General features: G+C 38.1%; 1 protein-coding gene across 2 annotated transcripts; it reads right to left on the bottom strand.

The window, feature by feature from the left end:
- Positions 1-1273: 1273 nt before the first annotated feature.
- Positions 1274-25854, bottom strand: TMEM19 (transmembrane protein 19). 2 transcript variants are annotated; one of them, XM_030323239.1, is made up of 7 exons: positions 25419-25818; positions 25140-25178; positions 23348-23461; positions 8754-8891; positions 8120-8374; positions 7088-7297; positions 4412-5461 (listed from the first exon to the last, which is right to left on the bottom strand). In XM_030323239.1, the coding sequence occupies exons 2-7, from the start codon at positions 25165-25167 to the stop codon at positions 5298-5300; spliced, it is 909 nt and encodes a 302-aa protein (XP_030179099.1). In that variant the 5' UTR covers positions 25168-25178; positions 25419-25818; the 3' UTR covers positions 4412-5297. The 2 variants fall into 2 exon arrangements, with proteins under 2 accessions (XP_030179098.1, XP_030179099.1); XM_030323238.2 differs by having other exon boundaries at positions 1274-5461; positions 25140-25854.
- Positions 25855-26965: the final 1111 nt, after the last annotated feature.

Below are 26965 nucleotides of genomic sequence, written 5' to 3'. Positions count from 1 at the left end.
GAAGTGCCACTAAGCCAGTTTTTGAAGGATCCATAAGGGAAGAGAGAGGGAAGAAATTCCAAGTAGAAAAGACAGTGTTAGAAAACACTACACTCACTCGTATGAGATGGTATACATATTTTTTAACTTCAAATCTGATCAATGGGCTAAGATTCCTTATGGTTCTTTGTTCTAGAATTCAACAACGTGTTGAGAATTTTGTCAAAGGTGTTTGCCATGTATAATTCCAAATGCAAGCAGCTAAGATCAGAAGAATGTAAAAAATTGGGAAAAAAATCACACTCAAAATATACACACAGGTACAGAGATATGTGATACTTGTATTAACGTTTGCAACAATCTAAAAGTGAAGGTGTTAAAGTACTGCTTTGAGTATCCACTGTTACTTTTCATTATGTTATACTAAACTCCCACTTTAGTCTTTCAATGGAGTACTAATAAGGTAGTTTATAAAGAAAAGGAAAGCCATTTAAAACAATGGTGGGGAGGGGTAGATGGAGAAGAGAGGTAATTTCTAGAGATTACTGTGTTTGAGTATCTTCTTGATTGGTAGAATAAATGCATTTGATTATAGATGTTTTAGAAATAACACATTGATATTTTGGTATACATCTTTTTCCCCCTTTTTTTCTCCTTAATAGATTTTTCTTGGATGAAAGCATCCAACTTGAAGCAGTAAAGTCATAGTATTAATTATAACAAGATCTCATTGATTAAAAATAATATATGTTAAAATAAACCCAACACAATTATTGTGTAGAAAAGATCTCAAATTTCTAGTGCTAGTTATTTTGGGAAAGGTAGGAGATGGCTAGGTCTGTTGAGGGGGTTGTGGAGGCAAAAGGATATTTTAGTTTTATCTCTAATATACTAATATTTTAAAAAATTCAGTGTATTTCATAATAATTAAATATTAACAACAAAAAAGAAAAACTATCTGGGACACATGGCTGGCTCAGTTAGTGGAGCGTGTGACTCTTGGTCTTGGAGTCATGAGTTCAAGCCCTACATTGGAGGTAGAGATTACTTAAAAAAATAAAAAATAAAATTAAAAAAGAAAGAAAAAAATTCCAAACATTAAAAAAAGGGTTGCCACATGTATAAAATAAATTTTGAAGGTGGTGACGAATGAGAGTTAACATGTCTAGTCCTGGCAGAGAAAACAATTTTAGGAGCCTTACCCTGATTATCATTTCCTGACTCATTAGTTTCAAAACCATTAATAGTGCGTCGCATGACTGATAGATGCTGGAATCATCACAGTCCTCAGAAATTCAGGTAGCCAAACTGGTTTTTTTTATTTTTTATTTTCCTCCAGAACAATGTTCCTGATTATCAGCTTTCAGTGACTCTTAAAGGAAACACTGATTAAAGTCAAACAACTTAATTTAACAAACATATACTGAACATCTATATACTTTTTAAAATATTCAGGACCAGGTGCACTGGGGTAGCTCAGTCGGTTAAGTGTCAGACTTCAGCTCAGAGCCTGGAGCCTGCTTCAGATTCTGTGTCTCCCTCTCTCTCTGACCCTCCCCTGCTCACACTCTGTCTCTCTCAAAAATAAACAAACATTAAAAAAATTTTTTTAATAAAATATTCAGGACCATTTGGAATTATAGCAACAGATACTCTATTAGGAGATTAAATAATTTAGCTGCATAACTGTGTTTTCATCTTTAAAATATGTACAATTCACCTGAGATCTGGGGGCTAAGACAGTTTTTTTCTCACTGTGATGGCATCAGGAACAGCAGATGAAACATCAAGGACATCAGATGATTGCACTCCAGTATATCTGCTGTGCATAACAGGTAGCAGCCATTACTACTATAGGCATGAGGCAGAGTTTATGATATCTCACCTTGCATGATTTTTCTCTCCACTAGGTCTTTAACTGGGATGGGTCTGGCATTTCTGAAGCTAGCATCCTACAAATACAGCAGTTAGAAACAAGAAAGAAATTTGTACACCTTGGTTGAGACACTCATAACCCAAGTAATGAGAAAAACTAAGAATGGAATGACCTGTTGTATCAATTCATTGTTCTCCTGGTAGCTCCATTTGATGAGTCTTCATATGCCACTCCTTGAAATCTTTAGGTCTCCTTCAAAAGCTTCAAAAGCCTTGAGCCACATAACCTTCCTCTCCTCTACTGTATAACAGTATGATAAAAATGATATGTATACCTTTAGGCTGCCCTAGGTAGGCAGTACGTATTGTTTTGTTATACTCTTACATGGAGTTCTTTCTATGAAAGTGTTTTTACTTTTTTCTATCAAAAAGGTTTTGTTTTTAATGTTTACTTCTGAGAGAGGGAGAGAGAGCGCAAGTTGGGGAGGGGCAAAGAGAGAGATGGGGACAGAGGATCTGAAGCCGGCTCTGCAATGACAGCAGAGAGTCCGATGCGGGGCTTGAACTCACGAATCATGAGATCATGACCTGAGCCGAAGCCGGACACTCAACCCGCTGAGCAACCCAGGTGCCCCAGAAAGTGTTTTTAAAATAAACTGTTCACTCAGTAAAGAGGAAGAATAGGTTGAACTAGTTAAATATCCAATTATGAAGGATGTTACAATAAAACACATCTAAGATTAAAGAAAACAAAAAGAGCCACAATTCCTTATCTATAATTCTCATATCCAAAAAAAGCTCTGAAAACAGAAAGTTCCTTCCTAAATTTGGTGACAAAACTGACCTGATCTGAGGCTCTCTTTATAGTGTTCAGTTATCACACTTGGTGGTACTATTCATACATTCACCATAGAAACATTAGTGTATTTGAGAATAGGTACCACCTGAGACTCTTTTTTGGGGGGAATTTAAGTTAAATATATGTACTTCATTAGTTTTCTAAAATCTGAAGATTTTGATTCCAAAACACAACTAGACCTAGGTTTTCAAATAAAGGCTTGTCAAGCAGTATTTCCCTACACCATTAATGATACGGTGATTCTACCAAACCCAAAGATGGTTGCAATAAATATTTATATTCCATTGTATGTCATGAGGATGAATCACCAGGAAAAGAGAAAAGGCATGTTGGAACAGATACAGGCTGTTCAAACAATAAACAGGCTGCATCAAAAACCGACACAGGAATGATTTGGTAAGTGATGTGGCCATAAGACACAGTATAATTACCAGAAGCTATTAATGCAAAAAGAGAGCATACAGCACTGCTACTAACAGCTGTCTGCATAAAAATGGAAAGTCCCATTCTTTTGAAGCTTCTTTTATATATGGTGCTTTAGGACATTCTTATTTAGTAGTTCTCAACCTGTCTAAACATTAGAATCTCCTAGAGAGTTTTCTAAAAATAACCTATGCATGAACCTCACCTTCAGATGCTCAGATTTACTTGTCTGGAGGGGTCTTGGCAAATATTTTTAAAAACACCCTATGCCTGGATGGCTCAGTTGGTACCGCATGGGACTCTTGATCCCGGGGTTGTAAATTCAAGCCCCACACTGGGTGTAGAGATTTAAGAAAAACAAAAAACACCCTGTGTGATTCTAATGTACAGCAAGAGCTCTAAAATGTCCTAACACCGAGGCTCTACCCCAGAACAGATGAATCAGAATCCTTGGAAGCAAAGCCCAGACACAAGGTTTTTTTTTTTTTTTTTAAAGATCCTCAGGTGATTACACTCTATACCCAAAGGTGAAAACCGATGCTTGAGACACACTGTGTTGCTTGGCTTAAGGATTAAGGATGTCAGCGTTGTTTTTTCTCTTTTCTCTTCTCTTCTCTTCTCTTCTCTTCTCTTCTCTTCTCTTCTCTTCTCTTCTCTTCTCTTCTCTTCTCTCTTCTCTTCTCCCCTCCTCTTCTTTCTCTCTCTCTCTCTTTTTTTCTTTCTTTCTTCCTGAGTCAACACAGTTCTCAATTATCACTGTAGTAGAGCCACCAGTATTCTTTTTTTTTTTTTTTTTTTTTTTTTTTTTACTGTTTATTTATTTTTGACAGAGAGAGAGCGAATGAGAGAGAGAGAGAGCATGAAAGGGAGAGGGCAAGAGGGAGACAGAGAATCTGAAACAAGCTCTGCATTGTTAGGGCAGAGCTTGACTTGGGGCTCGAACTCACAGTGAGATCATGACCTGAGCCAAAGTCAGTCATGAGCCAAAGTTGGTCACTTAACCAAATGAGCCACCCAGGCGCCCCACCAGTAAAGAATTCTAAGCTTTATCCACTCTAAAATAATAGTGGCTTAATTCATGGAATCTCTCTTCAATTTCAATGCAAAAGAAGGGGGAGGGATGTATGGAAATCACATGAGAAATATTTTAAAATACTTTCAGCAACGTGCTCACTTCAGCAGCACATATACTAAAACACTTTGAGCAAAATAATCCATACCATATTAAACTCCTTTGGTGCACAGTAAATCATAGTGAAGAACAAAACTGAAAAGTAGAATTCATTTGAGTCTATATTGTACAGAAGAGCATAACTTAAGTACAGAAGAGGAAATTATAGCATCTTCCAGTGAATCCTAGGTAGCAAATAAAAAAACAGTTACAATAGTTTCCCAGTGACTCTAATTGTTCAGGATGCCAAAGTAAAACAAATTCCTATACAAATTTCAAAGAAAACTAGAAAATACATTAAAAAATATTAAATACAAGATAACTTCTCAAAGATCAATTGAAATAGAAGGTGCACATATCTTAGATATAAATCTTTTTTGCTTTTACTTAAAAAAGTATGCTTTCTAATGGTCATATGAAAAAGACATTTACTTTTTTCCCATTACTAACCCTGAGAAAGGGAGAACAAATGTGGAGTAGGCCTCATAGCTCATTAAGAACCAAACCCCACACTTTTCCCAATTGTGTATGGCAAGTAATGGAGTCCAGAATTACACTTATTCAGGATTCCACATACACACATCAGTTTAAACCACCCCAAACTACAATTTGGGTAACTGTTACATGTGGCATTACACTTTTAGTCCCTATACTGGTTTAATGAGAACAAAATCTATTATTTACTCCATAGGAATTTTCAGTTCAGTATATAGCAACATATATGGATATCATAGCTTCATTGCTCAAGAAGCTCTACTCAGCAGAAGAAAAATATGAATAAGTTCTGTGTATACTTATCTTTCACTACAAACATGTTAGCTGTTACAAGGGAGTTAATGAAAGGAAAAGTGTGGAATTTCATCACAATGGAATATGGGAAGAGCTGATATTTCCTCTTTGCCATTGTAATTATTCTTTTTATGATGAAACTCAGAATTGCAAATTTAGCTGAATTTACCACAGTTTCAACCTTTGTAAATGAAATAAAGTTCACTCGCTGGGCCAAAAATGGCAAGCAGCAGTTGGGAGCAAGAGGGCAATAAGGACAGAAGAAAACAGATTCACTGCATTGTTATCAAGAATCGGTCTCCCTGCTATGTACTTCACCTCATTCACTGGGCTGTTGACCACCATGCCAGTGCTTTCATCTAAACCTGGAGTAGAAAAGAAGCAAGTGAGGTGGAAAATCCAAATGACTTGATTTAAAACAAATAAGCTCTTCCCTTCCAAAGAATATAATCTTTGAAAGATTCTCAGCCACTTAAAATTGATTTCAGTGGAGGCGCGCCTGGGTGGCTCAGTAGGTTAAGCATCCTACTTTGGCTCATATCATGATCTCACAGTTTGTGAGTTCGAGCCCTGCATTGGGCTCTGTGCTGACAGCTCAGAGCCTGGAGCCTGCTTTGAATGTTGTGTCTCCCTCTGTCTCTGCCCCTCCCCTGCTCATGCTCTGTGTCTCTCTCCCTCAGAAATAAGATAAACATTTAAAACAAATTTTTTAAAAATTGATTTCAGTGGATAATTAAATGGTGAGAGATATGGAACCCTCAATTACAATAGACTTTTTTGAAATGTGGCTTTCAGTACACCTTAATACTGTTCTCTCAACACTGCTGGAATTCCTTCACAGGTAGAAGGGAGAACATTAAAAGTAGAGATGTCATGAAACCAGAAGACTAGGCCTGCAAGACCAATAGGGATCATGTCTTTGGCCTCTGCACTGGAAACCCAGGACCCAGCACGGTGCCAGCACAAAGGAGGCACACAAAGAATTAATGAGTTAATCTGTCCCACAGTCCACATTTATTTTTTCAACCCACTCAATATGATTAGAAACTTCCCCAGTTAGAGCCCAGTTTAGAATAAAACCTAGGTTCTTAAAAAAAACAAGAACAAACAAAAAAAACGTAGGTATGGAGGAGGGAGGGAGGGAGAGAGAGACAGAGAGACGGTGAGTCTGTGTGTGTGTGTGTGTGTGTGTGTAATTACTGACCTTTACCCTGAACTAAAATCAGACTGCTTCCTCCTTAGTATCTAGATGAGACTAACAAATCTGAGAGAACAAACATTCTGATTGGTGGGGAGCAAAGCATAAGGGCAAGTAGATGATCTTGGCACATGAAAAGAAATAGAAGGACTGTACACAGAGAAACTTTCTCCAGACTCCCAGTTTCTTCACTGTATGAGTCAAAGGAGAACACATGGTTGGTCAGAGTGTGGAAGAAATACACACCTACCAGAATATGTCAGTATACTGACATGACAGGACAGCCTCAAAAGCAAAGCACAGAAAATTGTGGGGAAAACCAACTCTCCCATGTATCTTGAGTGGGGCTAAAAATTCAGTGGGGACAGAAAGCATTATGTCACAGTAGAAAAGTAGGTCATATGTGTAGAGTAGTACAATAATTCTTTCTCAAACAAACTTGTAAAACAAATAGAGGGTGGGCATTAAAATGATCTGATCTGAAATGTTCTGCTTTCCTGGGATTAGATAAAGTCCCATAAGCAAAAGTATCTGTTTCCTGCACTATCATATCCTCCCCACATAGCTTCTATTCATTGTTCTGTAGGACTAATTCTTTCAATTAATTTAACACACACAAAAATTAAAATCAAAATTGTGGAAAAGATTCTGTCCTATCATTCCTGGCCTCTCAATTTCCTCTTTGAGATTGTTTTCATGTTTTCTCCCCCCATATTTGTTCCATGTTTTCTCCCCCCATATTTTTTCCCATTTAATATACTAATAAGTTGCAATAATAAAGTGATGCTCTTACCAGTAAATTGCATTGTAGCTCCTAAGTATGAGTCTACAACTGATCCTAGTAATCCAGCCAGACCCCCAAATGCAATAATTGGCCACTGGGGAGCAGAAATGTCCAAATCATTAACAAAAACCAACTGTGTGAGGAAGTACGTGATGCCCACAAAGGTACCACCAAGGAGACTGGAGGCAAGGCCCACCACTGTGACCCCTCCATTGGTCCCTGAAGAAGAAACATAGATAAAAATAATCTGGTTAAAAATCAACAAACACATAAAATCAAGGAAAACAAAAAATTGTAGTACCTATCTTACTAAGACTAAAAGAAAGGGTTCTCTTTCATACAATCCAAAGCTCATAGCCTACTTAAAAAGAAGTCTTTTCTGCACATTGACTCCTGACATTATAAGCAGTGCGGGGGAATGGTTCAATGGAGCCAGACTGCCTGATTTCAATCTTCCTTCTGCCACTTCCAAGTTATGTGACTGTAGTGAAGTTACTTAACTTCTCTTAATTTCCTTGTTTGTTAGATGAAAATAATTAAAGAACCAATACACATGAATATTGAGAGTATTAAGGATGACAATAATGAGGAAGAGATAAAAAGGAGGAGGTGAGGAAGAAAAGGAAGAGGAGGAGAAAGTAGAGTAAAAGACGAGGAGAAGGAAGGGAAGAAGATGAAGGAGGAGGGCAGGTGATAACAGAGACAAAAATGTAGTAGTCGTAGTAGCAGTAGATGATGATGATAATGGTAAGAGAACTGAGATCTGTGGTAAAGCACTAACCACATAACAGGTCCTCAAGAAATACTCTACTATTCCTTTCCTTTTCCTCTCCTACTGATAGGTCTCTGCATTCCTGTATTATTTATCTAGGACTTGCTAACATTTCCTGCAAATATTATTATCACCAATTTAACAGCCTACAATAATTTTCCAATTAAGGGAATAACCAAAATCTTAAAAGCCTCCTAGGTAAGAAACACAATCAATCGGGTTTTTTTTGTTCACTTTGTTTTTTTGAAGAAATTTAAATATAGACTCACCAACTGGAACTTTTTCCCAGGTTGTTATTAGCCTTGGCGGGCTTTTACTCAGAACAGTGCCAACTTCTGAAGCCCACGTGTCTCCAGCAGAGCAGGCCAGTGCAGCCAAGAGAGACAAACACATCCAGGAAGCAGTGTACTGCTTGGAAAAATCTATTGGGATTTCCCCAGGGCCATTTTCTATCATATACAGCAGGGCCAGCTCTGTAGGCACAGCTCCATTACAGAATACCTGAATCCAATTCCTCTGCCCGCCTACAAACAAACAAGTACATAAAAAGGACAAGAAATGTTTTCTCCTCAGAAAGGCAATCATGCAGTTACAGGAATTTATTTTAATATTTAAGAAAAGAAAAATGACTACAATTTTAAAAATAACTAAAATTGGATAGTACCTCTTTCTATATTCTATATTATTTTAGAATAATTAATGATAGATTCTAATGCTTCTAAAATTCGCTCTTACTATTATGGTGAAGTAATGATAAACTAAATTAGGCTACTACTTAAAGTTATTCTCATCTAAAATTTATCTGTTTCAACAATCTAAACATGTTCTTACTGTAAGCTTATAGTATGTTAGGATGAAATAAAGGTTACTATTTTGAGTGATATCAAACATAATTCATTTTACCTTCTTTGTATTCTGAATCTAGACGCTTCTTTATTTCTCCCTTCCATTTAGTGAGTTTTGAAGAAGAAAGGAAAAACATCAGCAAAGAGGTAAAAAAGCTGTAATTTGCAATGGTTAGGATAAATCCAACCACAAGTCCTGAAAGAAACATATATATATACACAGAATTATATTTAGTCCATACATTAATGCTGTGAAAAAAAAAAGAATGGATTTTTTTCAGTTCTTTTTCACATTAAACCTGAAATGTACATTTCTAATACATCTTCACTTTTACCAGTTCAGATATTACCAAGTAGTAAACTAAATGTTGGTTTCATTAAATTGAGAGATTTTTTTAAACCATATTTTGACCTCCTTTCAAACTATGAATATATGAATGTATTACTGTAGACATTTTATTTTATAATCAAATTATAGAACACAATAGCAGTGATTCACTATTAAGCAATACATATTATATATGTTATATACAACATTTGGATAGACAGCTAGTTTGGAAAATTTCAAAGTTAACTGTGGATCTCTGCAGAGAAGTTAAACTGTGGCATCTTTCAGGCTTCTAATTTTTACATTTCCCCTTATAGTCTAGATCTTTTTTTTCTACTTAAAGGCTAGCTTTTTGGCTTTTCAAAAAAGTTCTACATGCTCTCTTCTTGAGTCTCATAAACTATGGGAGAAGATATAGATAGTGTTTCTTAGCTGTTTTCTTATGTAAATCTATGAAAACAGTCCTGGATTTTATGTGAAATTAAAAATGGAGTATTTTCTGTGAATGTGATTTTAGATTTTTCAACTTTTTCTTTGTTTCTTTTATTTGGGCAAAGAAGAAAGGGAACATCTTGCATTTTTCCATGAATGACCAATTTCAAGGAAGGCTTATCAGGAGAGCATAAAAGAGGGAAGCTTACATTAAATGAAACAGAAAAGAAAAAAAAAACAGAAAAAAGGAAAGAAGTACTCTTGATATTATGGCAATATGTAAAGAGGCCACTGAAATCAACTGCTAAATCAGTCAAACATGCTTGAGACTTAACTTGTTGTAGGTTACTAAACTGAGAAATTATAAAGCCTGTCTCTCAATAATTCTATAAAGAAAATGGACATCTGCTGGAATTAGCTTCTTAAATTACTCAGATAATCCTTAAAGGCCTTTGCTAGAAAATTTGAAAATAAATGTTCTTATGAGAGATGCCTGGGTGGCTTAGTCAGTTGAGTGACTAACTCTTGATTTTGGCTCAGGTCATGATCCCAGGGTTGTGGGATCAAGCCCTGCACTGGGCTCCATGCTGAGCATGGAGCCTGCTTAAGATTCTTTCTCTCCCTCCCTCTGCCCCTCTTCCCCATGTGTGTGTGCTCTATATAATAAAATAAAAATAAAAAAGAAATTGTTCTTAGTAGTAAAACTTGGTGGCTGAGATAGCAAAGTACCCTAGTTTCTATTACCACAATGGTTAGTAAATTCTACAAAAATGAATGAGACAGAGGATTCTGGAAAGATGGGAGGAGTAGGAAGCATTAAGAATCTGTCTTCCCACCTAGACAACAATTGTACAGGCAGAATCTGTCTGACAAAACTTTTTTGGAACTCTGGAGTCTACTGAAGGCTTGTAACTTTCAAAGGAAGGCTTGGAAGGGAAACTGCAGTAATTTTGGTCAGTTTCCCATCACCACTCCCAGCCCCATGGCAGGAAGTACAGGAATTGCAGGAGCAGTCTGCACACAAGTTATGAAAGCCAGGGTGGACAATAAGGACTTGTCTTTCTTTAAAATTTTTTTTAATGTTTATTTTTGAGAGAGAGAGAGAGAGAGAGAGAGAGAGAGAAAACGTGAGCAGGGGAGAGACAGAGAGAGAGGGAGATAGAATCTGAAGCAGGCTCCAGGCTCAGAGCTGTCAGCACAGAGCCTGATGCAGAGCTCTAACACTCCAACCATGAAATCATGACCTGAGCTGAAGTCAGACACCCAAGGGCCCCTGGACTTGTTTTTCAAATATGAGGATTTGTACTCTGATCAATGATTGCTGCTTCTGATAATGCAGATATAGACACAGAGGATGGCAGCCATTGTTGCACTCCACCCCTTACTGTTGCAAGCCCTTTCTTGCTAAAGGAACTTCCAAAGGATTTAAAGGGTTGATTCCAGCCTCCCTTCATTTCTGGTTTTCCTCATTTGGAGAGCCATACATTAAAGACTAGGACATTCGAAAGAAACTGAATTTACGGGGAAAATTAGAAAGTCACAGTGCATACCCAGAGAAAGGTATAGGCTCAGAAAAGACTGGGAAGACCTTAAGTTTACACCTTAGGGTGATCTCTGGCATAAGACAGCCTGCAACAATCAAAAACAAGACAAAACAAAAACAAAAAAGAGCAAGCCTTGGGGACAGGGGAAATTCTGATTTCCAGAGTTACTGTCTTACTAGATTTAAATGTCTAGTTTTCAAGAAAAATATCACAAGGCATACAAAGAAACAGGAAAGTATGGCCCATTCACAGGGGAAAAAAAAATCAATGGAGACTGTCATTGGAAGGGCGAGATGGTGGACCTACTAAGCAAAGACCTCAAAACAACAGTCTTAAGGATGCTCAAAGAATGAAAAGAAGACATGAAGAAAGTCAAGAAAACAATATGGGATATGGAAATGCTAATAAACAGGACAGAAATCTAGAGAAAAAACAAAAGGAAATATTGGAGCTGAAAACAATTCAGTAAAGATTCAAAGGCACATTTGAGCCGGCAGAATAAAGAAATCAATGAACTTGAAGGCAGGCAAAGGAAATTATCCAGTCTGAAGAACAGAAAAAAAAGACTGAAGAAAAGTGAACAAAGCCTAAGGGACAAGTGGAACAACACACACGTGGGAATCCCAGAAGAAGAAAAGAGGACAAGGGATAGAGAAATTCTTTGAAGAAATAACAGCTGAAACCTTCCCAAGTTTTGTTTTTTTATTAAATTTACCAAGTTTGATGAAAGACACACGTATAAACATGCAAGAAAGCAGCTTACCAAACTCCAAGTAGAATGAATTCAGAGAGCCACATTGAGACACATTATAATCAAACTGTTCAAAGACAAAGACAGTCTTGAAAGCAGAAAAAGGTAAGCAACTCATCACATACGAGTGATCCTCAGTAAGATTATCAACAGATTTCTTATCAGAAATTTTGGAGGCCAGAAGGCTAGAAGGCACAGGGCTGATATACTCAAAGTGTGAAAAGGAAAGAAAGAAAAAAAAAAACCTGTCAAACAAGAGGCTTAAATCTAGCCAAACTATTTTTCAAAAGCAAAGGAGAAATTAAAAGTTTGTAGGTTATTGATGTTATGCTGGCAAAAATTTAAATGAAAATGTTGTAACTCCAGGATGTTAAATGTAATTCTTGTGGTAACCATAAAGAAAATAGTTATAAAATATACACAAAAGGAAATGAGAAAGGAATTCAAACATTCCACTACAAAAAATTAAACACAAAAGAAGATAGTAATACAAAAAATGAGGAACAAAAAAACTGAAAGGTATATAGAAACAAATAGCAAAATGACAGAAATAAGTTTCTCCTTAATTACTTTAAATGTAAGGGGCTAGGGGCGCCTGGCTGGCTCAATTGGTAGAGCACTCTTGATCTCAGGGTTGTAAATTTGAGCCCCACACTGGGTGTAGAGATTACTTACAAAAAAAAAAAAATCTTCCAAAAAAAACCAAGTATGCGTAAGGGGATGAAACACTCTAATCAAAAGACGTAGACTGTCTATGTGAAATAAAAATACATAGTCCAATGCTGTCTACAAAGAATGCACTTTAAAGACACAAAGGGGTTGAAAGTAAAAGGACTGAAAAAAATATCCCATGCAAACAGTAACCAAAAGAGAGCAGGAGGGTGCTATACTAATAACAGACAAAATAGATAAGCTCATTACTACACCTGTGTGACATAACCCCATCTTTTTCTTTCTTTCTTTCTTTCTTTCTTCTTTCTTTCTTTCTTTCTTTCTTTCTTTCTTTCTTTTCTTTCTTTCTCTTCTTCTTCTTCTTCTTCTTCTTCTTCTTCTTCTTCTTTTTTTTTTTTTTTTTTTTAGTATTTCTTTTCTTTCTGGCATAACAAGATGCTCTAGGTTCTTCCCAAACCTAGTTTTCCCCAACCCTGGAACCAGTCATTTCTCTGAGGAGCTTTGGTTCATTTCAGTGGCCAATCTCACAGTGTGCTCATTGCTACTGGGGTATATTTACTTTTTTGTGGACAGGACAAATAAATACATGCATACACATGAACATACAAATATACACACATGCACATACATGTGCACATCTACACATACACACACATACATGTATTTTAGAAATCACAAGATCATACCAAGAGCTCCCATTACAATCCATCTCCACAGATTCTCTTGCTCCTCCTCCTTCCACATTTGTATGCCTCCTTCTTTGGTAAGAACCCCCCAGTTTAAAACAACAATGACAATTTCACTCATTTTCTCAATCCCCCATCACATCTAAAATTTGTAGAATTACTTCACTCTTACTACAACAAAAACAAACCACACCAAACATAGTTCAGGATTTGTTTGCAATTCTCTTCTTCCTTTAACCCAAGACTGAAGGAATATAGTTAAATACTATGTTAAGTTTCCTCTTTTTCCCTCCAGTGTGCTTATAGTATTAATTTAAAATACAATTGGGTTCATTTGTTTTAGTTTGCTTTCAGTTGTAGATTTCCCCTGTTCCATCCTTTCTAATTTTATTGCTTAAAATATGTAGAATACTAGCATGATTTCAAAAGTCAAACTTACACAAAAAAGTATATTCAGAGAAGGATCACTTCCTCCCAGGTCCCTTTGCCCCTCTGACTATATTTTGCTCTCCCTCCATTCTTTGTAGATAACAAACTTCATTATTTTCTAGCTTATCATTCCTGCATTTCTTTTTTGAAAGATATATATATATATATATATGTTCATGTTTTATTTTCCATTTTTTAAAAAATTTTTAAAGTTTATTTATTTCGAGAGAGACAGAGAGTGAGCAGGGGAGGGGCAGGGAGAGAGGGAAAGAGAGATCCCAAGCAAGCTTTACACTGGCGGAGCCCGATGTGGGGCTTGAACTCACGAACTACAAGATCATGACCTGAGCAGAAACCAAGAGTTAGTAGCTTACTGACTGAGCCACCCAGGTACCTCCCTTCTTCTTTATATAAAAGTAGCATTCTCTATTCTCTAAGTCCTTCTCAACTTAAAAGCACATTTTAAAAAAAGTTTTATTTATTAATCTCTGCACCCAATGTGGGGCTCAAACTCATGACCCCAAGATCAAGAGTTGCACGATGCTCTGACGAAGCCAGCCAGGTGCCCCTATAATCATATTTTTAATAATAATTTTTATTGGGTTTTTAAAAAATGTTTATTTTGGGGTAGGGGTGCAGAGAGAGAGGAAAAGAGAGAGTTCCAAGGAAGCTCCATGCTGTCAGTGCAGAGCCCAGTGGGGCTTGATCTCGCGAATTGTGAGATCATGACCTGAGCCAAATCAAGAGTGGATGCTTAATTAACTGAGCCACCCAGGCACCCCTTTTATAATAATTTTTATAGTTCTCCTTTCAGGGAGAGAGTGTCCTAATTCTGCCTTTGAACACTCGGGTCAGTGGCACCCAAAAAATTTACATTTATTGTTAATTAGTCTCTCACGAGCTTGGCTGCTTTAAGTCTAAGTTTCCAGTTTAGAGTCGGTGTGTGAAAAAAATCCACCTGCTGGCCCTGCAGGGTTGGAGACCAGTTTCCTAGAATGTGATCATCACACCAAGGCACTGTTATCTTGTGTGGCCCTGTCCAGACTGCTTGCTTGTATTTCTAAGTACAAATTCTTCCATCCCTGTCTAACTTTATTGTTAACAATTTCCATTCTCAGGGCATGTGGATGGCTCAGTCAGCATTAAGAGCATGTGACTCTTAGTTTCAGAGTCATGAGTTCAAGCCCCATGTTGAATGTGAGGCCTAGTTAAAATTTAAACAAACAAAAACCCCCCAAAAAACAATTTCCATTCTCTGTAACTTTTAAGATAAATATATTCAGTGTTGTCATATAAAGATTTTTGTTAACACATTAAACAAAACTATTAATAGAAAAGATATTAAGCAGGTGTTAATATTTATTTAATAAATGAGTATGAAATAGTATCTTCTTAAATAACAGAACAGGGGACTAGGTTTTTATTTTTGTAGAAACTCTGATTAGCTCAACATTCAGATACTGCAACTAGTGAGACATTTATTGATTGATCACTCCCGAGATACTCAAATATTGGCATTTTACTCAAGTTTATCAAGCTTAGTACTTTAAGTAGGCTCTACGACCCTGAGATGAAGACCTAAGATGATATCAAGAGTCAGATGCTTAACGGACTGAGTCACCCAGGCATTCCAACTTTAGTGCATTCTAATTTAAAGTGTAAGAAGTAGGGGGCGCCTCGGTGGCTCAGTCGGTTGAGTGTCTGACTCTTATTTTTGGCTCAGGTCATGAGCTCATGGTTCAGGGGTGTGAGCCCCAAGTTGGGCTGCCAGTGTGGAGCCTGCATGGGATTCTCTCTCCCTCTCTGCCCCTCCCCCACTTTCTTTCTCTCTTTCTCTCTCAAAATAAATAAACTTAAAAAAATAAAGTGCAAGAAGTAGGGTAATGCTGTATAAAGTACTAACAAAGTACTTTAGCTCTGGAGTTGAACAGTCTGGAGTTCAAACTTTGGCTCCTCCATTTACCTCTGAATAACTAAATGTTTCCCAACTGTAAGCCTCAACTTTTCATTGGTGAAATAATAACAGCAATTCCTACCTCATTGGCTTGCTGTGAAAAGTTAAATAATTTTTATAATATACTTATTATATTACCCAGATGTAGAAGGCCTTTAATAAATGTTAACTAATATCACTGGCAATAAAAGCAGCAGCAGTGGAAAAACCTATTCAACCTTGAATTTTTTTGCAATTGATTTTACAGTATTACAAAAGTAGTACATAACTATTGGAGGAGAAAGCCAAAAATATGGAAGTATACATAGTAAATGTGAAAATGTCTCTGTACACCCCCACACTCCCATCCCTTCTCTATAGATAGTCACTATTAACAATTTGTTCCACTGTTTGTAAACAAACTCAGAGTAGGAGGGCCCTAAAACAACCTATACTGAAATGCTACCAGTCATCTATATCTTTTTTACTTCAACCACCTTAAAATACCACAGGAAGTGATCAATGTTCATATGGATGACAGGTTCAGAATGAGGAAATAAATCAAAGGCAATGTACTTTGAAAGAATGATTTCTTTCATGTAGTCTAAAAATATCTTGGAATTTTTTGCAACTGCTAGCTATGTCTGAACTCTTAAATTAGTAACTGCAGTTTCCAGTTCTAGATTCCATCTCCTGGAACCACCTCTGGAATCTCTAATTGTCAGTAATAAAAACTGATATGAAAAACAAAAGGGTGCTCTCAAAGCACTTCAAGATTCAAGAATTATGGCTGCCTTCTGAGTTTTAAACAGGTAAATTCTGCACTTAACAGAGCCATAGGGGGAAGTAAAACAACACTGTCTACAAATGTCACTGATAGCAGGAGTAGAGTTACACCCCAAATTTCAACCATGGTGACCTGGGTATAATAACCCTGAGAGGCAGAAAAGGGAAAGGCAGGACTAGAATTTTATAATTTAATCAACTCAAATATAATCAATTCTATCATAGGTAATCTACTACAGAAAGACTGTGGGAATCAACAGAAGGCTCATTAGCCCAAAATAAAGAACACGAAGGCCAAAGAACCAGAAGTTGGCAGACTTGTTGAATTCCATACAAGGGATGGGACCCTTTGACTGGTGGATTTGCAATACTGGAGACAGGGAAACTGAAGGACTCCATAAAAATCTACTTTCTGTTCCTTTTCCTGCTTCTGTTCTTGCTAGGACCTGCACCCCCACTTTATACATGCCTCATAAAGCAAACAGTGTATATCCTCCTTGTAAGGGACAAGGAGTTAATGATTTCTTTAGAATAGATAACTTCTAAGGAAGGACCAGGTAAGAATGACCCGAGGAAGCCAGCATATGTGTATTCCAGACCACTGGTGCTAGACATCTTGACCAAGGCCCCCTGGCTCCAAGAAATAACACCTGGACCCTCTTCTTTGTTCTAACTGGTTCCTGGATGCCTAAAAAAACACATACACCAGACCACAATCCTCATTAAAACCCCACACGCCAAACAAAGATGGGACTCTCTCTCCTTTCCTTTCTGTGTCTCCCACTCTGTCTGTATTTGGACTCTCTCCATATCTTCCATAAACTTCACTTTCATTTCAAGCTGACTCACATTTGATTTCTACCCTGTGCACAGTCAGGGATTCTCTTGGTTGGTCCTGTGTGACCCCCCCTCTGGGTCTTTAGACTCGGCTTGCTGGCATCATATAGACTGTTTCTCAGACTTAGTACTCACCAAAGAAAAGTTCTGGTTATAATCTTACTTCTCAAGTGGCCTGACTACAAGAATTGGACATGCAGGGGCGCCTGGGTGGCGCAGTCGGTTAAGCGTCCGACGTCAGCCAGGTCACGATCTCGCGGTCCATGAGTTCGAGCCCCGCGTCAGGCTCTGGGCTGATGGCTCAGAGCCTGGAGCCTGTTTCCGATTCTGTGTCTCCCTCTCTCTCTGCCCCTCCCCCGTTCATGCTCTGTCTCTCTCTGTCCCAAATATAAAAAATAAAACGTTGAAAAAAAAAATGAAAAGAATTGGACATGCCTCAGCAGTGATGTTTTTATTCAGTCTGCAATCAACTAGTTCCATATATCTTTTTATTTTTTTTTTTTAATTTTTTTTTCAACGTTTTTTATTTATTTTTGGGACAGAGAGAGACAGAGCATGAACGGGGGAGGGGCAGAGAGAGAGGGAGACACAGAATCGGAAACAGGCTCCAGGCTCCGAGCCATCAGCCCAGAGCCTGACGCGGGGCTCGAACTCACGGACCGCGAGATCGTGACCTGGCTGAAGTCGGACGCTTAACCGACTGCGCCACCCAGGCGCCCCCCATATATCTTTTTAAAGACATACTTTATTATTATTATTTTTAAAGTAAGCTCCACACCCAATGTGGGACTTGAACTCATGACTCTGAGATCAAGAGTCACATGTTCTACTGACTGAGCCAGCCAGGCACCCTGACTGGTTCCATATTAATCAGATTAATAAAAGTGGTATACTGATTGCTAATACCAGTCCCTTGTGACAATGAACAACATAAACTGGTTTTCTTAGGTCTTATCAACTCTGGGTACCTGACAGAATGAGGCTTCTATTTCAGAAAGATCGATCACCAGATCCGAACCATGGTGACCCAAAAGAAGTAAGGCCACCCTTTGTAAGACCACATGGAATACAACCACTAGCCTTTCCAGACAATACTCCATTTGTGTGCATTTCCATTACATTTACAATATATATTTCTGGGGATTAAATGCCTCAAACCTGGGGTGCCTGGGTGGCTCAGTTGGTTAAGCGTCTGACTTCGGCTCAGGTCATGACCTCACCGTTTGTGAGTTTGAGCCCCACATCAGGTTCTGTGCTGACAGCTCAGAGCCTGGAGCCTGCTTTGGATTTTGTGTCTCCCTCAATCTCTGCCCCTCCCCTGTTCACTCTCTCTCTCTCTCTCTCTCAAAAATAAATAAAACATTAAAAAAATTTAATAGTAAATGCCTCAAGCCCATCTTATTTATCTCTGTTCCCTAAAACTGTAAGTTCTCTAACAGTGATATTTTTTTTAGGTTTTCATTTAAATTATAGTTAGTTGGAGTGCCTGGGGTCTTAGTTAAGCATCCAACTCTTGATTTCGGCTCAAATCATGATCTTGCAGTTCATAGGATTGAGCCCCGTGTCAGGCTCCATGCTGACAGCAAGGAGCCTGCTTGGGATTCTCTCTCTTCCTCTCTCTCTCAAAAGAAATAAAGAACCTTAAAAAAAAATAAATTCTAGTTATTTAACATATAGTATAATATTGGTTTCAGGAGTGACAGTGGGATTTTTATCCATTTTGTTTACTACTAAATCCTAAGTGTCCAGGACAGTGCCTGGCATACAGGGAACCCTAACTATATATTTGTTGAATGAATGAATGAATGAGAAAAAATAGTAAACCATTATGCCTAATATTCTTGGTAGGTGAAATCAAATTTAAAATTGTCAAGTCAAAAAACTGATGACGGATTGTCCATTCTGAGCTCAAGGGAATACAATGACTAGTAATACTTCCTTAGAGTAAATCATTTACACAGTGCTTCCCAGTGCTTTATAATCACTTTCCCATATATTCCCTCCTTATTGTGATCCTCCTTATTCTAGAAATAATCTCTCTCAAAGAGATCAGAGGCCTCCACTTCAGTGTTCACCTTAAGCACTGCCTCAACCCCTCCTCTCTTCCATCATCACCGAGGTATGTGTTCCAGTGTCATGGGGGGCTCTTAACACCCATATCCTGAGGAAGTTCTGAAACTCTTCTCGATCCCAAGCACACTAAAGGCATAATATGGACAACCTTAGTAAAATTCCTATGACTGTGAACAGTAGTGGAAGGAAGACAATAACAGTAACTAACATCTATAAAATACTTAATGTGTGTGCCAGGTACTGTGCTAACCTTTGTACATGGATGGCTTCTCACAGATCAATGCTGTAGATAATATAATTTCTTCTCACTTTACAGATAGGCAAATGACAACACTGATGGTTTAAGTAATTTATAGTCATACTCCAGGATGGTATTCCCAAGTCCTATATAATTTGAACTAGCATTACAATTCTTTTTTTGTTCTTAAGGGGAAAAAAAAAAGCTCCAAACAAAAGATACCAATATTCATGGAATGAAATGATTAGAAAAAAGAACAGAGGTTTTAAAATCAATGTACAGGGGTGACTGGGTGGCTTGGTCAGTTGAGCGTCCTCTTGATTTCAGCTCAGGTCATGATCTCACAGTTCCTGAGTTCAAGCTGCACATTGGGCTCTGTGCTGACACACACAGCTTGCTTGGGATTCTCCCAATCCCCTCCCTCTCCTTTCTCCCCTCCAATAAATAAAAAAAAAACAAAACATTAAAAAGAATCAATCATATATTTCCTAAGTACCTGTTATGCGTGTAACACTATTCAAAGAAGTACGGGACACAGAAGCATAAGATCCACTCCTGTCTTCTGGGAGTTTACAATACAATCGAAAGCACACAATAAATCACTAACAGTAAATGTTTATATAATGCTCTATAGCTTTTTAAAAATTTTTTTTAACTTTTTAATTTATTTTTGAGAGAGAGAGAGAGACAGAGCATGAATGGGGGAAGAGCAGAGAAAGAAGGAGATGCAGAATCCAAAGCAGGCTCCAGGCTCTGAGCTGTCAGCCCGGAGCCCAATGCAGGGCTTGAACCCACGAACTGTGAGATCATGACCTGAGCCGAAGTCAGACGCTTAACTGACTGAGCCACCCAGGCACCCCTAACGCTCTATAGCTTAAACAGACATATTGTTCCATACATTATCTTGTCTGAACCTCACCAATAAGCCCTAAGGAACTATTTCATAAGAGATGAAGAAACTGAGACTCCAAATTGTTAGGCAATGTGGTAAAATGTGGGGAAATAGGTTCTACTTACATAAATGGGTTAGAAAAAGCTTAGGGTGGAAAGCAGCTGCCACAGGGCAAAAATGCCCAATGTTAGCTAGCAAGATATTGTAATGGGATCACAAATACTTCCATCTGACGCCAATATACTATTGTACTTTGATCACAAACTCCACTTGCCCCCACACCCTTTGCTTCTTACACACACAACTTAACGATTACTGATTGTTTTCTCCACGTTCACATGCGTAAGATCTTGTTTTCTTCATGTTCACCTACATGGGTAATATCTTGTAAGCTCAATAAATGCGGAGACGAAACCCCTATTTGGGGCTTTTGTCTCTTCCTGGACACAAGCCTCTCTTGTATTCAATTCTGCATCCGTTCTCTTGCTGGACAAGAGAGAACTCCAGACTCATAGTATGTGACAGCAAACTTCACTGAGATAGCAAGTGGAAGTCTCAGAATTCAAATACGTATCTTCTAATTCTAAATCAAGCTAGGCAGGAGAGGAATAGAGGCCCAAGGACTAGAAGGCAGGAAAGCAAATGGTAGCAGGAAAGAAACAAAAGTAGAGATCGGAAAAGGAAAAGCAGGGCAATATACAACATGGAAACCAGGGAAGACAGAATTTCAGGAATGACTTGCCCTTTCTATATGTCAAGAATGATAATAATCAAGGCAAGACTACTTGAGAAAGGACATTTTTAACAAAGCATAACTCTGTGTTATATTCAAATGGAGACCAAATTATTCACTTTAAGTGAGTTAATACTTCCAAAGTGCTAACAGCAGTGCCTGGTACACAGTATACGCAACATAAGCATTTGCTAAACAGATAAAACATAACCATTCCTAATACTGATTATATGGCAAGACAAAATATATGTCAATATGGTCTGTTAACTGTAATTCTCAAATACCCTCATGGGAGGGAAAAAAGTCCTTGAACAATGTTTCTCAATCATAAAGGAAGAGACTTAGCATGATTCTGAAGAACTGCCTGAAAATAAGCAGCCAATAAATGCTGGCTATGTCTATGCACTGAGCTAGGAACTTTGTTGTGATTACCTGATTTAATTCTTACTGCAACCCATAAGAATGAAATCAGAGGTAGATCAAGGATTTATAGGGCCTGGTGCTTATAAATTAAAAAAAAAAAAAAAATATATATATATATATACACACACACACATATATACACACACATACACAAACATAGCTCTTACCTTTGTAAAATTTACAAAACCATAGGACCATGAGCATACACTGCTAGGGTTCTTCCCAAGGCCTTAGAAGGTACCACTGCAAGTGAAGATGCCATGAAGTTTAAGCTGTATTAACTTCATGGTAGTTCTTTAGGTTGGATATTAAAAATCCCATTTCACTGAAGAGAAAACTAAGGCATAGGGAGGTTAAGTGACTCTCCCAAAGCCATAACTAATATTCATTTATTTTTATTTTATTTTTTTAACTTAAAAAAATGTTTATTTTTGAAAGAGAGCAAACATGTGAGCAGGGAAGGGGCAGATAGAGAGGGAGACAGAGTATCCCAAGCAGGCTCCATGCTGTCAGTGCAGAGCTGGACAGGGGACCTGAACTCACGAACCATGAAATGACCTGAGCCGAAGTCAGATGCTTAACTGACTGAGCCACCCAGGCACCTGCTGTAACTATCATTCAAATCCATCCTGCCTGATTCTAGCACTTGTTCTTTTACCCATCATGTTATATTGCTTCCATGAAGGCCTGCTCAAGTTTATAAAACTTTGAGAAACATCTGCTCTATGTGAATACAGTGGCAGCAGAGTGTGTTTACAGTGCTAAGTTAGGCTAATGAGCAATATTTTGCAGGTTAGATAGGTGGCTTCAAGACCTGCCAGTTGAGGGGGATTCTCATGTCTTAGGATTTAAAACACTGCCAGGAATGAAAGTCTCGATGTCATATCAGACCATGTCACCCCACTGATCTGAGGCAGGTGAGGCTCCACCTAGTTTGAAATAAAATCTTTACTGTGTCCCACAAGCCCCCTTAATTACCTGGCCCTTGCCTATTTCTTCAATTTTATCTCTCACCATTTTCCTTTTTTCACTATTTTCCAGTCAAATGAACTTTATGCTCACACCAAATAAGCCAGGGTATACATTGGGGTCTTTTCCCATGTGATTCTGTCAGCCTGGAACCTGCTTCTCTCAGACTTTCTCATTGCTGGCTTCTTCAAGTCTCAGTTCACAACTACCTCCTTAGAGAAACGGGTTATGCCTGGCCCTATCTACAAAAGAATGCCTGCATCCCCCAACATACACTCTTTATTATCTCAGTTTTTCTCACAAACTTTATTATATAAAAAGTTTAATGTATTTTGTTTGTTATCGCTTCTAAAGAATAAAAGTTCCACAAGAACTTGAAACCTTGTCCTTGTTCACAGTTGCATCCTCAGTTTCTAGAAGAGTGGCATATAGTAAATGCTCAATAAATATGTGCTAAAAGAACAGATAAATGGCCTATCCCTAACTCAGTTCTGAAAAACAAATCTAGGATACTTAATTTGTACTGCTCTGCTTGAGGCTACTAATAGCGATTTCCAAGAACAATTCTTTCCACCAGTTCCTCTACTTTACACCTAGGAGTTCTCCAGCATTTCTGCCAGCAGATAATTTAATACAACTAAAGGAGCAGAATAATTAAGGAACTGAAAAAAAAAATCTATCCTATTAGTCTACTTGACATCAATTACAAAGATTGTAAATTTGATGTAAATTTGAACATTACACTGAGTATGCTAGTATCTGCAATTTTGACAGAATAGGAATGCTGAGCAATAAATCACTTTATCATTGTCTAAAATACATAACATTGTGACTGTCGTCTCATATATTTGGAATTTAGAAAACACGGTTTTAAATGATATTAGCAAGCACTTATTATATAGTTAACATTCAAAAGAAAAACATACCTCCTAAAGCCCCACTGTGGTCTAGACTTTTCTTCTTAAAGCCATTAGAGACAATCAAAACAGGAACGACAACGGAAAACAGCCAACGCCAAGGAGAAATAGGCTGTAAATTACCTAAAAATTATAAAGATAGAGCACAAATTGTGTGAAGCCTGCACATGTTAGTCCTGGCTGTAAACTCTGATTAACTGCATTCTGGATTAAAATACTGGCATAAGTAGGGAAACAGAGATGAAGTCACCAAAGTAAAATATGTTGAGACTTTTATATTTCCAGAGAGACAATCCTACTGGGGAATGACCAAATAAGTCCTGTCCAAGTTTTGACATTTCACACATATGTGGAGATTTGAAATGATTCTCTACAGTTCACCATTGTTTTGGAAAGGAGGCATGTATTAAATCTCAAGAACTGCATAAAGCAAACTATTAACAGGATCCAATTATTTCACTTTCTGCCTTGTAGAGAGGTTTTTTTTTTTGTTTGTGTGTGTGTGTGTTTTAAAGTAACATTCTCACAAGCTACACACCTCAATTCAACAATTAGCAACTGAGTTTTCCAAAGGTTGCATCCAGCTCACAGGTATTTTGTTTGGCTAACATAATGTTTTCAAACAATTGGAAGTTAATATTTAAGATTAGGACATTTCAGTGTAAAAATCCAGAACCTTGGCTTCTGTTGTAAAATGTGGAAGTTCAGGCTCACGTGGCAGAATTGACTGTAGTGGAGAGAGGCCTCCTCCCTTATACAGGCCATTGTTTTCCCCTTTAAAGTCCCCACCATTCCTGACAGACTCGTACACACAAGACTGAGTGATTACAGTAAGGAAAAATGTGAACTATTGCCTGAGCCCATGTTTCTATCAAAAATGGTAAAATGGAAGACAAAGAGGGCCAAATGTTCAACCAAAAAATTCTATTTCTGAAAATGAAAACTATTCCCATGTGTTTAAGATGCAATGATCATGTTCCTGGCCCCAGAGGGACACTTGGGTTTCCAGATCCTGGTTTATTCCATTGAGTTCAAGCAATAGTTAATACTAGCGCAAACCAGAATCTTCTCCCATACCTCTCCTCCCCAAACCCTCATCCCCTACTGTGAGTCATTATGAACCTTGAAGAATACCCATTCAATTATTCACATGTCTGCAGAAGGGTAAGTTCTGAGATGGCAATCGCTTTATCACTCTACTTTTCACTTTTCCTTTCAGCTGAACAATATTCCATTTTTATAGGGGTACCAAGGAATTTGTGTAAAGGCATACGTATGCTCCTAGGAGGCGTCAAAACTATCAAGATTTGAGTGCAGAGTACGCAATGTGGTTTCAGACTTTAAAAGGAATCTGTTCTTCTGAAGTGACTAAAACAGCAGACAAATCCTCCAACTCTCCAAATGTAAACATTATACCACCTTTCATTTTTACTGTGATTTTTTACAGGATACGAGAAACTGATAGTTACAAATATTCTTATTAAAAAATCACTGCAATTGTTTTACAAAACCATGTTTCATTTCACTTATTTCTCAAGATAGATGTAATAACTACATACAACATAAAAACATTTTGAAATAGGTTTAACTAGTATTATCCACAAGCTGTGTTTATTAAAGTTTCTAAAATGTTCAAGGCAGTGATTACATTTTAATGTTTGTAAATTCGGACCATGGGAGTTAAGTAAACACAACAGTTCATAACCACTCAGAGGACAGGAGTTTTGGATTTCATTAATGAGACTATTTTCAATTCCACCAATTAGATTATAGAAAAACAACTTAGAACATTCATACTTACCATAATAGGTGCTTGCAGTCATAGACATAATCCAGAAAGCTAAAGAAATGCAAATGATCAGGCTCAATATAACTATATTAGTGATCATCTTTATATATTTTTTGCATATATTGTCGTTAAGATCTGTCATGGAAAGTAAGGATATGAACGAGCCCCCGAGGGAGAAAATATACAGTGTTTCTAATAAAAAAAATCAGTCATTTAAGTTGCCATCAAAAAACTCATGTAGAGGCAACCATAAATGCGAACGTCTCCCACCGACCGAAAAAAAAAAAAAACCTGAAACTATTTCCGGAAACTTCGGCAGGTGGAGAGCTGAAACTCCCGTGGGCGAGGTTAACACTTCACTGGAAAAGCAAAGCCCACCCCCGCAGAGTGCCGGTTCCTAGTCGGCGGTCACTTCACACCACAACTCAGCAGGGTGGAAAGCGACGGGAAAGCGGAACCAGCCAATCGCTGGTCTTAGGACCGCGGGCTCCGCCTCCACCTCCCGCCCACGCGTCGACGCGGGCCGCAAAAAGACAAGGTCCGCAGCCAGATCCCGGGTGGGTCCCGGCGGTGAGCCCAGCGCAGTGGAGCGCGGTCACGTCCCGACCGCTGCGCGCGCCGCTTCAGAATCCTGGTCCAGCCCGCCTGGGCCGAGGTTCCCGGACCTCAGCCCCGCGGCGAGTCGCGTCTCCCTTTCCTGCGCGCATGCGCTGCGGCCGCCCGAGACGTCGCTTAGTCCACGTGAGCGGTTTAAGGGCGTCTCCCAGAGGTCGAGCGGGGCGGACCCATTCAGAGGCCACCTGCGACCGGGGCCTGGTGGGTTTGTAATGCTTCTCAGAATACTGATGTGTGGAACCTTAGGTACTTAGGTTTGAGAGCATAGGCAAACACGAATGCTGAAACCACTACCCGGGTAGTAATAGAAAAAAGGAATGCAAATAAATTTAGACCCCATAAGTCCGTTTCAAGCATAATCGAATACATTTTCATCTATAAAGAGTTTATGGCACATAATATGGATTTTTAGGGGAAGGGGCATATGTTGTGTTGTAAAAATTTTATGACAGAAAATTATTTAAGACGACACCATTTAGTATGTGGTGAACACTTGTAATTGCTAGAGATGTAAAGATAAAGTTGGACATAGTACCTGCTATTGAGCTCAAATAATGATTGTAATGACAGCATTTACATTGAGGAGATCTGTTCCTACACCAATCATACTTTAAGTGTGTGCATTAAGTCATTTAACTTAGAAAGCAGAACGTCTTATTAACATTAAAAGTCTGAATCTGGTGGCTTATTTCGTGGTTTATTTGACATTAACATTTGTATGCCTTGGTTAAAACTAATAATTACACTATATTTGAACTTTTTCAGTTAATTGCTGACAATGTAAGAAGAGGACGTAAATGAGTTTCAGATATAGTACACGGATGTGTTTTAACCCAGAAAACGTTTTCTTTGAATAGTTTTTTTAACTACTGAGTACTTTTTAAAAACACACAAGTCTAAATTTAAATAACATGTCAAAACAACATCCTTTCCTTTGGTAAGACATCGAATTAACTGATTAAGAACCAAATCTGTGAAGTAAGACTAAATAGTAGCGGCCTTCTTATTAGACTACTTGCATATATGGTCTTCATGCAGAAAATATGTGCCCACTTTATTTTTGTCTCACACTGTTCGGTACAGGTAAATAATTGGATACCTCAGCAAGCTGACTAGCCAATATCAATCACACCACACAATTGGATACAGTTATTAACAGTAAAACCTATTATTTTTGTGGTTTGCATAGTGACCTTGCTTTTGTCCCATAGAGAAGATTATGA

The sequence above is a fragment of the Lynx canadensis genome, chromosome B4 (assembly GCF_007474595.2).
Source record: "Lynx canadensis isolate LIC74 chromosome B4, mLynCan4.pri.v2, whole genome shotgun sequence".
In the NCBI taxonomy this organism is placed as follows: Eukaryota; Metazoa; Chordata; class Mammalia; order Carnivora; family Felidae; genus Lynx; species Lynx canadensis.
This window is presented reverse-complemented; position numbering and strand designations above follow the sequence as displayed.

Excerpts from the sequence above, each read along its gene's own strand:
- TMEM19 (XM_030323238.2), bottom strand. The coding sequence starts at position 25,269 with ATGACAGATCTTAACGACAATATATGCAAAAAATATATAAAGATGATC. Across the intron at positions 23,462-25,139 it reads GACTGCAAGCACCTATTATG|GTAATTTACAGCCTATTTCT; the intron begins GTAAGTATGAAT and ends TATAATTTTTAG. Across the intron at positions 7,298-8,119 it reads CTGGGAAAAAGTTCCAGTTG|GGACCAATGGAGGGGTCACA; the intron begins GTGAGTCTATAT and ends TTTCTTCTTCAG.